This window comes from Nipponia nippon, unplaced genomic scaffold (genome assembly GCF_047370975.1).
Source record: "Nipponia nippon isolate SJK-2023a ecotype South Korea unplaced genomic scaffold, ASM4737097v1 scaffold_20, whole genome shotgun sequence".
Classification (NCBI taxonomy): domain Eukaryota; kingdom Metazoa; phylum Chordata; class Aves; order Pelecaniformes; family Threskiornithidae; genus Nipponia; species Nipponia nippon.
This window is the reverse complement of record NW_028262337.1, coordinates 1,913,174-1,930,087: the sequence shown is the minus strand read 5'-3', so window position 1 is coordinate 1,930,087 and position 16,914 is coordinate 1,913,174. Positions and strand designations below refer to the sequence as shown.

The window sequence follows — 16,914 nt, the reverse complement described above, 5'->3', positions numbered from 1 at the left end:
TTGCAACCACAGGCTGTTCCAGCCAAAGGTAAACTGGTCTGCTAAATTAGTAACACATGTCTTGGCCAGTTCTGGGTACAGCATGTCCTATCTCCATCTATAAATTTAGGTCCGTGCTTCTATTTTTAAATATATACATATCAATAAGTGAGAACGCTGATCTCATTAGGCATTGCTTCTGTTCTAAGGAAAGCTGCATTCTACTTTACTCAACGAGAAATACTTGATTTTTCCTTACAAAATCTCTGTTTTCCATAAAAAAATTAATTATCTGCAATAAAACGCATTGTGTCAGGACAGATCAAAGACAATACATTTATTAAACTCTGAGAAAAACAAACAAAACACTGACATAAGGCAAGTTAAATAGAAACTGAAAGACACATCTTCTGACCGGCGTATAATGGCTTGTGTGACCAGTAAAGTACCAAAATGACATTCTGAGTTGATTGAGGTATTTAACTATTTTTGGCAATAGAAACAGAGTAAGAAACTTCTTCCAAACACACACATAGGCATTACTTGCATTAGTGTCTATCATCTATGAAATTTTATATGAAACTAAATAATGTAGCTGTTAGAAAAATATAGCAGCAAATTAGCAGAATATCTAATGCACATTTACCATAAAGTACGTGCTAAACTTAAAAATCCCACCCAATAGCTGGGCCCACTCCTGTAGCCCTTGGTCACAAAGAGAGCATCAGTGAGTTCAGTGGGAGACATCATGAGTAAGACCTGCATTCGCTGCACTTCATGCACTTCTGTTCAGGTCAGAGAGAAGAAATTAACGTCCCTATTTGCCTTTTAAGAAGAACCCTGCTATGATGAAACCATGGCCTCGGAAGGTAACTTCTGAAGCAATAATAGTTCATTGCAAAGCTCCGTCAAGTTCTTAATATGCGTAAGAACAAAGAGAGCTCTCCCACTGAGTTTCAGTTTTCTCTCCTGTCCTTCTCAAAATCTGCCTAACATGGTCAGAGGAGAGGCTGTTAGGCTGCAAAACTGAAAAACACTTTTGAACAATACTGTATTCAATTCCCTGGTTCCACTTAAGTCTTTTAATCCTGTTATATCTTTAAAAATTAACTGCTGGCTAACTCCTGAAGTCCTTATTTTATTTTTTCAATCAAGACTTTATGTGGCGCAAACTAATAAATGTAGTGATACCTTTGGCTGTAGGAGGGCTTCAGAAGTTGGTCAAATGTGAAGAGATTATGCTGCTAAGTCACCAGAGCTTATTCATGTGTTCTCAAAAATTTTCAGTGAAAGTATAGTTCCACACTGTTTAATACCGTGGTCAACATCATTTTGCTTATAAAAAAGTATATTATTAGCATTAATCAGAATCTGATGAACAGAATAATTTGCCCAAATATTCTGTACATTTTAAAGTTTTCTACAAAACTTTAAATTGAATGTATATTTTTATATTAGTTACCATAAGAAAGTAATAGAATCAGTTACTTTAAGTTTCTACAATATTTCAAAATTTCTCTACAGGTTTCTTTGGAGGTATAAAATGCCTCTGTAAAAATCTATTTTTTCTTTTTTGCTGCAAACAAAACTTTTATAAAACAGAAAACTCCTTTTTAAGATTGCAGCAATTACATTATTTAGATGGGTCTTCATAATTGAACTACAGTGTGTAGTGTAATAGAAAACGTTTATGTTTTTATGACTGAAATATTAAAATATATTTTATTAATTTATATAAATCAAAATAGATGTGTTATTTATTCAACATACTCTTGTTTTTTCACCTATATATTCAGTTCCCCAATATTGATATAAAGATCTCTGCCAACAGCACGGTTTTTACTAAATTCTTAGACTTTAAACCACCTGATTTTTAGCTTTATCAAAATGCATGATTTACGTTACATTACACATAGTAATTTCAATGTTTAGTATCACAAAAATCAACACCCACAAGAACAAGACAGTCACTGCTAGTAAAACAGTCTCAAGACAAATTCATAGATAATATTTACAGAACACAATAGGAATATTCTGATGAATATTTTATGTTGCAACATTTCAGTTAAAATTATAAGAACCACAAGAAACTTTTAGACTTCATTTTGGTTTCAGCATACAAGCCCGAGCTGACTCTCTGCTGTGAAATACTGCACACACCTAGTCAAAGAAGAGCTACGGCATGATTTTGTTCAGCTGGTCTGTGCTCACATAGCCACAAGACATGTTGAATTCCTTATCTGGCACAGGCAGTGCAGTTGCATTGAGCACAAGGCCTTGTGGAGAGTGAACAATATGAATAGATGTATAGTCTGGGACAGGCATCTCTGAACTTGGGGTTTCTGCTGTTGAAGCTCCAAGATTGATAGCGGTAGTGGTAAGGCTCTCTGTGGTGAAGTAAGCATCCTCGTTACAGCTTTGCTCCTGAACGTGCAGCTCATCCTCTTCGTGGGAAGTCACAGCAATACATTTTTTCACATCTGCCTCACAGAAGTAGGCGTTGTCCATGGTAAAGTTTTGTTCTGTGCAGCCTTCACACTGTGCTCTCCCCACCTTGGATTTCTGCCCTGGTGAAAGTACCACACTGCCTGCTGGAGTAATATCACTCACTTGCGCGTAAAAGTCCGTATTTGTCAATGAATTCTGGTTACTTAGCTGAGTATGGACCGATGGACTAGCTGAGTCAATGCTGCCTGCAAAAGGTGGCCATGGCTGGCTGTTTTCGGACTGAGTACTTGTATGTGGCTGTTGGGTGTCTGTGTTGGCAAGGCTTGGCAGTGACTCATCATTATCTTTTCTATCAAGGCACAAGAGATCCTCTTCTTTTTCAGTTACCTTTTTGAACTGATCAACATCAGAGATGGCATCACATGTGTCGCTTGCACTGAAGTCTGTCTCTGGAATATCTGGTTCACAACAACTGGCCCGTCCAGAATCATCATCCTTCGCTCCCAAACAACTGTGTGATTTCAGATTATCTTCACTCAGGAGCCTGTCGGTATCCGAGACTCTGTTCTTTTCATCAGGGTCTTCTATGTCCAACTCAATAAACTCAACCCACAAGTCATCATTGTATAGCTGCGTCTTGTAGTTGTCATGGCTGGCTAAGATGGAGTTCACTTCATCTAGCTTTCCTTTCTATAAAGCAAGAAAAAAAGAATGTCATAAAGGGAATAATAAAAATGCTTGTGCTTTTTATGATATTAATTTAAGGAAAGGTAACTGCAGCTGATTTAATAATTGCAAGGGTTTTTTTTATTATTTTATGAAGACTAATTCTGTGGCAACTCCCCCATGTCATAATTTTTTCCTACAAAATTTTTCTGCCTGGGACAACAATTATCACCTGCTACTACTACAATGATTCCCACTGTAGATTTTAGAGCACAATATTACCTTCAGGAGATCTGGGTCAATCCCTTTAATCTTTGGAACTGGCACAGGAGGAAAAATCAGCATTTTTAACCTGGAAAAAATAAATGATGGCTTTTAATTGACAGTGGTCCTTTTCGAGGAAGTTAGAAAGAAGAGAGCCTTACATTGCATTTATACTTAATTACTTCAAAACTGAAATGTTTGAAGATTCAATTTCAAATAGTCCTAAGGAAAAGAATGATTGTTTTCTCTCACTGCAAATAAACCCCCCAAGTTTTCTGCAGCCTTCCTTGTTGAAATCACATACGTTTATGTGGGAATCCATTTTGGAGTCCGGTCTTTTTTTGATAATTTAATGCTCTATATAGAGTAAATTCCTAGAGCTCTGTCAATAGTTTCCCTTTTTTATGTAATTTTCAAAGGAACCTGATACAAGCCTCAGTGTGCAGAGTGACTTTGCCAATTTTTTTTTTTCAGGGACACAGTAGTCTTGCATAAGTCAAATAATTTAAATAGGGGAATAGAAAAAGAGAGTTGGTGAAAAGAGGGAATTACTTTAGAACTAATAAATAAAACAGAAACACAACTGCAAAAATTTAGGCTAGTATTTTGCCATCTCTATGACACTTCTGTTTTCCGAATTATTAATATAACAAGTAATATATGATAACAACAGGGTTTTACCCTTGTAGAGAAAGGACTAGTAACTTGCTTCTGCATGTACATACTGTGGAAATACATATTATTCTAATCCTTCATAAAGTGAATTTCTAATTCTTTGAGGGGACCAAAAAAAAAAAAAAAAGGAGAACCCAAACAGAAGGATGATTTCCCATTAATAATAATCCAACAATAGCAGGTCATGCCTATATCTCCTCCATTTTACCTCCCTGCTTCTTTTGCAAACAGATAAAATGTAGTTCCGAAAAGGAAAATTCAACATTCTCTTTATACTGGGTTACTTGCCTGTTTTAGAAAGTAAGCTGTGGGAATGGTAGATCCAAATCCAAATACTAGTTTTGCTGCCTTGTTAGTGACCTTGGTAAGGTCCAGAGAGGATGAGAGGAGTCTTATGAGTGCTAGAAAGAAATTTAGGCACCTTCTGCTTAACTATGGAAGGCTGAAATCCCCCAGCTGTTTCTGTTTTTGGCAGACCCTCAAAGTTCTGCCCAGCAAGCCTCAATGAGAGCCAGAAATCCTGTAATTTTCCACCTAATCCCTGGAGGGGCTGTGTTAGCTGTGCACTGGCTGGGCTCTCATGGTACCAGTTTAAGACTTGCGCTTAGATGTGAATCCACAAATCAGCTATTCTGACAGGACCAGGCACTGCTTCTAAGGCAACAGACAAAGGATTTTACCACTCGCTGCCTGGAGAAATCATTCAGGAAGGAGAACTGCACTCTGCTCCTTTCTTAGCCTTGCATAATTCAAGCCTGCATCTCTCAACTCTTAAAAAGAGTATGGCCTAACCCTATGGCATCTGTCCTAGGGAGCCTGGTTCAGATCTTGTGAGATCAGAATGGAGGGAAATATGAATTGGTATCTTTTCAGATACAGGAGGAAACTGAGCCTGGATATTTTGCATTACTGGAAACCTGAGCAGCCTGCTCTTCTGTAGAACACATTGCCACTGCTACCACCACATGAACCAGGGTGCAGGCCTACAGGTCCAGAAAAACTTTCCAGATGAAGGGTCCTCAGTGGAGAAAAGCCTCCTCCAGCAGTCATGATTAGCATGGAAGATTAATAAGCTCTGATCAGAGACATGCTTCAGCCCTCAGGATCTTCTGTGACCAAGCCACTCCTTGCTCACTGTGCTGACCTTAGTGAGCTCCTGATCCTACGTTGCGAGTTGTTCTTGCCCATTCTGACACATCAAGCTTTTGTCATGCATTGTATCAGGAGCCTTGCTCTTAACTCTGCGACCAGGGTGCTATGGCAGGGAGTAGCTTCCTGAAATTAAGCTCTGCCAAAGCATAGTGCTGCTTGCCTGAATTATTTTTTTAGAGCTGCTCCAACTGCACCATATTGTTTTCATTTATGTCCTTATGCTGGTACATGCAAAACACCTCAGTGTTCATTTTTGAAGTGTATATACAAGACCACTGACAACAAGCATGTGCGCACTGGGATTTGACCACGGTGTTGTTCCATAGTCTAGGACAGTACTGGTGTGACATCCAAGCTGAATTATTCTGCCAGAGCCTATCCCCATATTAGGGGATGAATTCACTTTGAGACCATTTTGTCATTTTTATATATGTGTCATTGTTTCATTTTTAGCAATGACACAATTTTATAATTTTTATAAATGACACAATCCTGTGCTTTGTTTTATTTTATTCCTGTTATTTATAGGAGCTGAAGCCTATCCACAGAGACCAAATACTCCCCTATGACTCAAGCTCTTTCCCTTGGCTCAATGAAGAAATAGTCAGAGATTAGTGGAATAGTCCAAGAACAAAAACAAATATATAGACATATGTTTCTGTGAAACTTTTGAACAGTATGTGGGTAAAAATAGTATTTACAAAATTTGAATTGACTAAAAAACCAATCCCCTTCAAACCCTAAGTAAACTAAGTATGTAAATACTGTAGAATAAAATGTTCTGCAATCCAAAAGGAAGAGGAGCTGTCAACATAATCAGATACCCACTGCTGAAGGCCCAGTACGTACATACGCCAGCATCCATGTAGCTTATGAGAATGGACAACAATCCTCAAAATAGTTTCTAGTCCCCCAGATTTGAAACAACGGAAGCACCCATTTTTTAAGCTACAAGTACATAAAATCCAACAAATAAAAACTCTCTACCTTGGTTGTTTAGACAGCAGGATTAAGATCACTGTTACGGCCAGCCCACATGCTCCGAAGATAACAACTAAGAACCATGGAAACTCAATTTCTGAAACAACAACAACACGTTAGCAGAAATCTGTATCTCTGTTGCATCTTTAATTTCAACCTTCTCTTCCACTGCCTGAGGATTCCAAAGTGGCAAAAACTGACAGGAGAATTTTTGGTTACTTAAATGTGACAGTTCTCTGTTAAGCAGAAATAAAAATACCCTTTTGGTCTCAATAGTTTCCATACTGCGTTTTTGTGTCCACTGAGACTCCTTGCAAAAGCAGACTGAGTTTTTAAATATAAACAAGATCTTAGTACAGACAATGTATGTAGCAAAACCAGCCATGAGGAACATTCTGCCTGCTTGGAATATGCTACCAGTAGTCCTGACGGCATATAATGCTGCAGACCGTGTTACCACTTGTTCGCCCAAGCTGAGAGAACATTATTAATAGCATACTAAATCACAGGCAAGCTATTCTTCTTTCACAGAAACTAAAATATGGTGGTGTCAAAAAGCATACCACTCCCTTTTCTAAAGGCCTAACATTAATTATGTTGTGAACCATCAAGTGAAAAAAAAAAATTCTCCCTGTTATTTACCTTGCAGGTGGCTACAGAGAATTTAGGTCATTGAGAAATGCAATTTGGTAGGAATGAAGAATAATGCCGATAAATGAAATGTTTCATCTTTTGAATACTGGCAATTCCATTATACTTAAGCTGACGCTGTAGAATACAAAGTATAGAGAAATTTATTCTGGCTGTAGACTTAGATTCTTCTCATTTGTTCCCAATTTTAAGTTTTCCATACAAACTTCACTCATGTTTTGGGCCAAGAAATACTGGACAAAAAGCTTTAGAATTCTATACGTGAACATAAATATATGTCCTTTTGGTGACATATAAATAAAATTCAGGTACTAGTTTTAGCCCTGTGGTCCCAGCTTAGATTTTGATTGGACACGTTTTCAGGCATGAGTAAAATCCTATCTGGATATGTCTGTGTTAGGTCCCTATTTTAATGGAGAACCAGTAACTCCTTGTCATGTCAGCAAGACCTGCAAATGTCCAGCTGCTTCAGAAAGTTAGAATATTACATTTGAATTTAACTACTTTAAATTTTTAATAGACAGAAAATTCAAATTTTAATTCTGTGTTCCTAAAGGTCATATACAAAACAGGCAAGAACAAATTCTCAATCAAAACAGATCATGGCTGCTGTGTGAGATGTATGGATATGGATCAACTTGCAGAATCTGGGTAGTAGTGACTGAGGAAAACTGTGCTTGTAGGATGGCCTTAGATTTTCATAGTATTTTAATTTTTTTCATATGAAAACCTTGACAACTTAATGCAGCTGGGGTTAATAAAATAACGCCGTATGCCCAGAACATTACCTGCTCATATAAATTAGGAAAGAAAACCAGTAATATGGAGAGTTAAAAAGGGGAATCTAGCAAGATTTTGAAAGATAAGAGTTATGGGTGGTTTTATTTAACACCTTCACTAATACCCTGGAAAATGAAGTGAAGCAGCTTGTTAAAATAATTTGCTGAAGAGCTCATATTTTGAAGAGTTAATTTAGTAGCTCAGACCTGAGAATGCTTTAGGTAAAGGCACTGTCTCATTCTTTTAATAGAAAAAATGTGGTGCTCAATGGCTGTTTCTTCTGTCTTTAATAGCACTTCAAAAACAAGTACAAGAATCAGAAAAACACTCACTGTCCTTGATAGTATCAGGCAGATCAGAAAAGCACATCGTTCTGATAACAAACTTAGCCAGCAGTATAACACTTTAATAGAAGTGACAATTCTCTTTGCTACCAGAGTGCTCATTTTACAGGATGAAGTATGAGATTTAACCGTATTTTAGGCTCTATAAGATGTGCAACAGCAGTTACTATTTCTGATTCTTAAAGCTGTCTGTATTTTTGTTCTCTGATGAGCTGTGAAACAGTCATGCTGAGTTTACTTCTGAACGTGTATATGGAACTTGTACATTCTCAATCTCACTGACTGATTTTCATGTAGTAGGCTGAATTATCAATCTATTCAAGCATACAACATCAATGGTAAGGAGATAAAAAAAAACCAACACCACCGAAAAGACAAAATGACAGCATGGTTATAAAAACACTTTGCTGCACTTTGCTTATTTACCTTCAGCACAATGAACAAATTCAACGCCTGTTTGAGAGAAAGATACATAAAGGATTTCACTGAACTCCCCAAATTTTTCGGAGGTACGTTGTCTTGATCGGACTCGTATCTCATAATCTCTTCCCATCTTCAGAGAGTACAGTGGAACCATTGTTGAGAGCCTGGGTTCTAACTGTAAAGACAGAAGGACTGTGATTTATTTGTTTGAGTTATACTGGCAATTTTACACTGCTTCTTGATTTCAGAAATAAACATTTGAAGGCATTTTTGCTACTTGGAACTGTAAGGATACCATAAGAAGAGTTCAGAGAAAATTCACACCATTTACTTTTGACTTACTAGCCACCAGGCTTTGCTGTGATTCAGGGGACGAAAAAGTGGAGAATCCAAGCTCTCTGTAAATACAGTCAGTGAAGAAAGGCAGTTGCCCCCAGTTACATGCCATAAGTAGGTGGTGTGAACATCTTCCACTGATCTTACCAAGGTGTAAATCCTTTCCACTGTTATAACACAACATTACTGACTTCATAATGCCAGAGACCTTGTTAAAACAACACAGGAGTCTTAAAACTAGTGCAATCTCCACTACAGAATTAATTTTAAGAAGAAAAATTATTTAAAGGCCTTTTAACAAAATGTATTGCATCTTACAAATATATTTATTTGGGGAACACTGCATAGCTCCCAAAATCTTCAACTATATATAAAATGTGATAATGGAGACTCTGTGAGAGCTGGCATCAGATTGTCGGTCTTGAGACTTCTATGTTATTAACTGCAACATGCTTAGATACTGCTGCATATCAAACTATGTAGGAAGTCACATTAGAGGTCTTAATATGTGAAATCTCTTTCTTCTTCTATTACTCCTCTAAGAATATGTATTGTAGCCCCAACAGCCCAGCAAAAGTATATAAAAACAAGGAAAATGTGCTCAAAATAGAAATCAATGTGGAAGATGTTATAGTCTACTTTTACTTCAGAATCAAGGATGATACTGGCAAACTCATCATGGGCTAAGAAATAAAACACCTGGAAAACAGCAGTCATTGGAGATTTGAAGGAAGCTTCAACAATACAATCCTATAGTCACTGTAGCTGTATAATCTAAACTTGAGACGCATTCTGTTGGCAGCTGTCATCTGTGGAGTTCTCCGATTCCTGGTGGCTCCAGACTCAAGTGTTCTGAGAACCAACCAGTCAGATTTTGGAGGAGGCAGCAATGCCAGACAGACTGCTTTTCTCTGCTAGTGGCTGAGCACAAGGTCATGGAGAGCCATTGCTCTACACCACAACGGTTTTTAACATGTGAAGACTATCCAGCTGGGAAGTGTTGGGAAGGGAATACAATATATACTACTCCAGTTTATTTATTTCATGCTATGAAGCCACAAAGAAAAAGTACAATAAAGTTTTACAGGTAGGTTTTTTAGGTTTATTTTTGGTTGGTTGGTTGGGGTTTTTTGGTTTTTTTGTTTTTTTCTTTTTTCTGAGACAACTAGTGGAGATTCTTAGGGATGCTGGACAACACAAAATTTTATGTACCCCAAATAATGGTGGCACTTGGAAAAAGCAGTACGCAGGCTAAATTAGAGCCCTGAAAAATATGAGGCAAAATCACTGTAGCTGTGTACCTGAAATTGCAAGAGTTGCTAAAGAACAGATAATCGATTAATGGGCAGGATGGCTCTACTCCATCAATGAACTAATAAAACTTTACGTAAGACACCTGGATGGAGCAAGATGTATAGCCTGGGGAAGGTTCAGCATGAACTGAGTAGATGAATAGCATTTGTGATACGGATTAAATCAATTAAAAGCCTATGAGAGAGACATTATAAAAGACAACTAATAAAAATGCATGACAGCATATAGCAAACTCATTTAAAGTATGTGAAGGGGAGCTTGGAACCAGACCGTTGGCTTGCTGGACTTACTGCATGCTGTTCAGTCAGTGCACACAGCGCGATGCTTGTGATTGCCATACTAAAGAAACCTGCAGCAAACCTGCTGTCACGCTGAGCTGCGTGATTGCGCTGCCTGCATGAGTCTGGCCCTGTCAGAGGGGGTTAACACAAACTGCAGAGCAAATGTTTGTCACTCGTCAGCTGGAGCCCCTGGGACACTGAGAGTGCCCACTGGGATGGGGGCACCAGGGGCAGAGGCTGGCCCAGGCACCACAGGCAACACAGCAACCAAGGCAACAGCTTTCACCAATTTAATAGAAAAATGGTGAAAACTGGGAGATGGGCAGTACCAGGGAAAGGTTCAGAGGTATCCTGGGTAGGCATAGCACAGGGTTGGGCACCCATACAACACCTGGAGATATTAGGCTGTATATCCAACACAGTGCAGGGAGATGAGTTTCATATCCCTCAAACTAGTAAGCCCTGCATCTTAGCCGCAGTGCTGTATGGACACAACGATGGTGTTCAGCTCTGGAGTTAGTACTCCGTGCTTCCCTGCCCTAAGCGCACTTCACTGCAGTGTGAAATGGACCTTTTGCAGCAAAAATTCAACGAGATGAGAGCCAGCAGAGTCCTCCCTGTTGCAGCCCTCCTCACTGAGGACAGAGCTGTGATCACCAATGTCATGCCATATTAGGCGGCTCTGGGCCTGGGTTGTTTGGGTTTTCTTTAATAAGTCAAAAGATCAGGCCAATCTAAAGTATGATAAATAACTAAAGGAAAATCACACTTTCAAGATTCCCTATCACACATACATTTTTAGGCACTTCATAGACAGACACTTCACTCTGAAGTCATCCTTCTTCACTATTGCTCAGATGATGTGTGTTTTCACACCTTGTTTGAAAGACACAGCAGCCTCAGAGGGTCTGTACAGCTGTTGCTAGTCATGACAAGTAAACTTGGATACATGTAAGAGGGGACAGAATTTTAGTCTAGTGAATGTAATGGGCAACACTGAAGATAAGAGGGTAGAATTTTAGAAGGATACCCAGCAAGGAGCTAATAACAACAATGAAATTTTTTCAAACTGTTAGCCAGATTACATTTGCCTCTGTCTCATAAACACCTTCTGTATGAGGGTGGGGATTTTATTGGTTTTAGGAAGTTTCTCAGAAAATAATTTTGATCCTCTTATCACTATAACTTACTGTTATAATACTTTACTAATTAATATTTCAGTCCTCTTTCAATTCATAAGTTATCTATTTTCAATTAGCAAATGGATTGAAAAAATGAACGCTACACATGAAAAATCAAACAGGTTCATCCCAAAACATCTAAAAAATTACAAACAAGTCTCAGTAAGGAAGAGACTTAGTACAATTTAAGTACTATAAATTAATTTTTGTATCAGTTATATGTACAAAGCATTATGGTATATTTAAGCAGTCAAAGATTATCCTTTGTGTAAAAAACTAGTAATAACAGTATAACTAGACATTTATCTCTTTACTGCTTCAACAATCGTTACAGAAGATATTTGTAGCAAAGAATGCAAAGAGTGAAATCGTTGCTCCAATGCTGTTATTCAGAGTTTTGCTATTGTCTTAGGCGAGACCAAGATTTTGTTCAGAAATTTCTCTTTTGTGCTCTGATAGTGTCTCCAGAAATTATGCCACTTTTGTGCTTTTAAGCTGAAAGGCACAATAGCACACAATATATACAGCTGCAGTACAACATAATCTATAGTACTATTTGTCTTGAGGTAAGTATAGTATTCAGCAATTCCTTATCTGTTTTCTGAAAGAAGAAACACTGATCTTCAAACCTTTGCTCTCCTGAGAAGAACTATTCTCAAGGCATACTGGAATTATTGATGGTACTGGAGCAAGAACAAAGCTTTATTAGGGTATTTATAGGGTTGATACCTAAAGGCTTATAAAAAAATAAAAAAATGTGTATTTTTAAAGAGGTATCCGTATTGCCACCTGCTTTTGTAAATCCCATAAATACTCTGCAGATTTTCAAGTTTTTAAGGAGTACTGATTTACTGCGTAAACTTAACTGATTTCGTAGGCTTTAAAATATAGAGGTTGTACAGTAAGTATAGCTTAAATCAGTAGATAGAGAAATTCAGACCAGTATTAGGAAAGAGTTATAGACTATAGGCCTATTTGGCTGTAGACTTACTAATAAGGAGTAGAATAAACAGAAAATGCTACCATTGAGAAGGATCAGAGGTGAGGAGGGGCCCAAGGTCTTTCACAGATGAAGGCAAGCAAACCAGTTTGACTACGTTTCAATTGGTAAATTTGCCTTTTGTAGGTTAAGACAAACTCATAACAGTATTATCTGCTTTCATTCTGTCAGTTAACTCAGTTCATATTAATAAGAAAGGAAATGAAGGGTTCTGCTCTGAAATGATGTTCTTATTGCATTGAACTGGTATTCAGGAAGAGTTCTCCATATGCAAATATGCCATGACACACTGGCACTTAGCCTATGCATTCAGGTAAGCTGGGTACAGTTTCTTCCCCATAACAGGAAAACTAACTACATGAGAAGTTAAGTGATTTTCAAAAAGAAAACTTCAAAGATTTGGTGTGTGTATATATATATATATATATATATTTTCATGGACTATCCATAAGGTCACAAATTTCCCATTGCCGTCTGGTATGAAATCTGTATGTCTTATCTATGTTTCGTTATTTTTATCTGCTTATTGTATCAAATTTTAAATTACAACTCAAAGCTTTTCTTTCTTTTGTTTAATCTACTGAAATGATTATTATAAATATTAGAACTTTACATAATAATTATAAATATTAGAACTTTACAGCTACCCTGGAGAATCTGGACAGACATGGTGACATTTTCCAAGCAAAATACTCCTGTTCCAACTACTAAAAATACCATGCACTGTTTCAAATAGCTGAGGTTTAGAAAAACAATAGAGAAATATTTCATCCTTGAAAAAACTTCTATATATCTGACTATTACTATACTTTCTAATCTAACACAGGGATTTCAGGTTTGTTATTATTATCCTGTGTGCCAGCTGTCTTGACACATAAAGTTACAATGTTTTCTAGAAAACTTCAGAAGAACAAGGGTATATTGTTTAAGACTTAAGGTATCATCTAATTAGCATAATAACCTGTTGCTCTTCATAGCCGTACAAAAGTGTTAGGGACAGAACAAGCCTGCACTGTACTATGACTAATGTATAATAAATATTTGCTTCATACCTCCTTCCATTTTGTCTCATTAACTTCTTTGTACTGCAATTCATACTCCAGAGTAATCCATCCCTTCTGAACATCTGCTGTTGGTGGTGGATCCCATCTTACTTGGATATCCCCATGGATCCCAGTCTGACTAGTATTTAGCAGAGTCCAGTTAAGGTGGACAGGGGGATCAGGTAGTACTGTTTAAACAGAGTATTTGGAATAAAACAGCCAGTTTTCAATGTGAAATGATCATTCTTACTACACACTGTTAAATGATTTCAGGACTAAAAAAGCATATTAACCACATATTTGCTGATTAAAATCTAAACCTATGAGTCAATGACAAAGTCACTACAAGTTTGGTAACAAGAAGGCACCCTGCCACTGGTGGTAGACATGCTCTGCATAAATCTCACCTGAGTGACTAATAAAGAAGACTAAGAATGTGTTACCTGTTGCACTGCATTTCCCAATAGCAGCTTATAAAACACTGAGACATAAACAATTCTCCATCAAAATTTAAATTTAGAGTTCTCACTAGAAATAAAAACAATAATTGGAGTAACACAGAAAGATAAATATTTAGTAACTCATATCGAAGTACAGTGAAAAACTATGGTATCTGAAAAATTAATCTAATTTTGATCAGCTGAAGAAAAGAGAGCAGTGGGTATTCTAGTCACTTGCAGGAATAAATTAATTGCATATACATACACCACTGCTCTGAACAAGCAATAACATCTGCAAAGTCCCAGACAGTCACAATTCATATTGCAATAAATATAAATTCTAGCTTAGAAATGCTAAACAACCTGATTCTGTAGATTAGTGTTAATTCAGGAACAAAAAACTGTTTTGTTCCAGAACTTTGCAGAATCAAGATTTTAACACCATCCTTGCTCACACTGAACAAGGGTATGTAGCATCCATTAGAAAGGGCTCAGAGTGACAGCAAAGGCAAGTTCATCTGCACACATTTGAGAGACCACCGGTATTCAGAAAGAGAAACCACATATTTGCTTTTATCCTTTTAGCTTTCTTCCAATCTGGGCAATACTTTCTGGGGTGGATCACATTACATATGTTACAAAACCAAATTCCTTCCTATATATGATATTTTTTAGAAACTAACCTTTCTGAGAGGAAAAATGTAAATACGGTATGAGTAATACGAAAGCTTATAGCATCACACCTATTGTGACATAAAAATATAGAGATAAAATGCATATGGAAGCATACCTATTTCATCAACACTGAAACATTTTTCATCAAATACTTCATCTTTATTGGCAAGCTTAACACAATACGGTATCCAAATAGAAGTGTAGGACGTGTTGAAATAACAGCTATTTTCTCCTGCAGTGATATAATCAGGGCATTCTTTCCAGTCTTCATCATTCCTAGAATGACAACAAAAATGTAATATACATGAGAGAGAGATTTATAGATCTTATAAAGTACAGATTTTAGATGTTATGAGACACATTGTTGATACGTCATAACTTTTATGGAAGTAAGAAAAACATGTCAATATTGATTGTGATTTACGATGAAACCAAACCACTATCCAAGCAACCTGCATAAATGAGTTTAGGTTCTCATGTACTGTTAGCGGCATTTCTATGCTTTGGATGCTGCTTCCAAAAGAACAGTCAGAGAGCACATCTTGCTATGCTGGTAGGTGCTAATGACTAAGCACATTAGGTAAATTTGATATGCATTTAAGCAACTGTTGTTCAGGCGAAGTTAAGTTGCAGTAAGATGCCCATTTACATAATGAGGTCTGAAACAGTGAAAGCCAGTCCTTAAGGCCGATCACTGGTGCAACACCTGCAAAGACAAGGACAGGGGTGTTGCCCTGGGGAGCTGAACTGGGATATAGGCATTGAAGTATTGATCGCTCACACGGGAAAGTGCCCAAGGGTGGGTGCTGCAGGAGACCTGGCACAAGCCAACTCAGGACTGCAGGATGTGGATGAAGGAAAGAGAAATACAGCGTGGTGAGTGAGGAAGGGCTAAATTCCTTGGGATACAGAACTTGCAAAACAGGCTTGGAACTACTAGCCAGAAACCTCCTACGTTTTTCCATTCCGACTTTGTTCAAAAATTCATAAATGTTCTTCGTAAATAAAAGAATTGCAGCAGGTCTTAAAAAAGACAAACCAGTAGAGTTATAAAGAGCGGCATGAACTCTGAGACTGAGAAACACTGCTACTTGTGTAGGGTCATTTTCATACGGCGAAGCTGAAACTACTCAGCAGGTTCAAAACCAAAAAAGTCTTCAGTTAAAGCAAAATGGGAACAACCAAATTGTTAGAAGTAGTCTACAGGAAAAGTGACAGACATTTATTCAGTATTTCTGAAGTCACTTTACAAAAATAAATCTCATAGTGAACAGATCTGCTGTTGCTGTTCTTTACCTCGGTATCTCTCAGCCCAAATACAGACCGAACAGGGATCTTTTCAAAAATTACAGTCTTGGTTTGTTAAAAAAATACCATAAATGCTTTTTCTTACTAAAAGCCATTGAAGCTGTATAGGAGGATTAAGCTAAATCAATTATGCCAAGTGTAGCCTTCAATACTGGAGTGGGTGCTTAAGAAGTAAAAAGGCAGATGCTACACAAATGGAGTAAGAAGCACTTCTGCCACCAAGCACCAGTCTTGTGCTTAGCTGATGAGACCAGACACTTTTCTAAAGGAAAAGCTGTAGCTCTGCCAGAGTCAGGACTTGATGAAGGTGTATGCAGTTAGACACCATGGCTTGTGTTAAATAGGAGACTGGGTTAGATGATAGAGTTCAGTCCTGAGCCTTAAACGTTGCTTGCACATTGAAACAGAAATATTTTTAACATGGATGTTCAATTCACATCTTTTATTGCAGTACTCTGATTTGTAGGACAAAGATGAAATATGTGATCTGCTCAACATACATGGTACTGCTTTATTGTAGAGTTTAATTAATTTTTAAAGTTTGTACCCTCATGATACATGCCACTGACAACCATCAGCTAAACATTTCCACTTAAATAGTGGTTTTAACTTGGATCCCAGTATTTCTGAGAGGTCTCAGAAGAGTAAGTAAGCAAGCCAGCCTTGCCGTTTGGCTTAAGTTTGCTGAGCAAATATATCATCACCAGTAGAAAGTGTCTGTAGATAAAAAAGGTTGAAACCCAGTACATTAGATGGAACAGAAACTCACATCCTCCTATTCCTGCGAACAAAAGGCCAGTTTTCCTTAATAGCCATTACTAGTAATGTCTATGTCCTCTTTCAGGCTAATCATTGATAACAACCTGAAAATTACAAAAGCTTAAGTGGAATGTGAATTAGAATTGAACACGGCTCAGTGAAATGTAATCCCCAGGCTCAGAGCAGCCTCTTCACCTGGACCTGCACATTCAGA

The 16,914-nt window shown here is 37.5% G+C and overlaps 1 protein-coding gene across 4 annotated transcripts in view; it reads right to left on the bottom strand.

The window, feature by feature from the left end:
* Positions 1-301: 301 nt before the first annotated feature.
* The window catches only part of GHR (growth hormone receptor), a 133,373-nt gene continuing 116,760 nt past the window's right edge, over positions 302-16,914 (bottom strand). For all 4 annotated transcript variants that reach the window (XM_087759828.1, XM_087759825.1, XM_087759827.1 and 1 more), the window contains 6 exons: positions 14,749-14,909; positions 13,528-13,706; positions 8,367-8,538; positions 6,172-6,262; positions 3,376-3,445; positions 302-3,117 (listed from right to left, as the gene is read on the bottom strand). In XM_087759828.1, the coding sequence (XP_087615954.1) occupies positions 2,155-3,117; positions 3,376-3,445; positions 6,172-6,262; positions 8,367-8,538; positions 13,528-13,706; positions 14,749-14,909 (1,636 nt within the window). In that variant the 3' untranslated portion in view covers positions 302-2,154. The remainder of the gene's footprint in view (positions 3,118-3,375; positions 3,446-6,171; positions 6,263-8,366; positions 8,539-13,527; positions 13,707-14,748; positions 14,910-16,914) is intronic.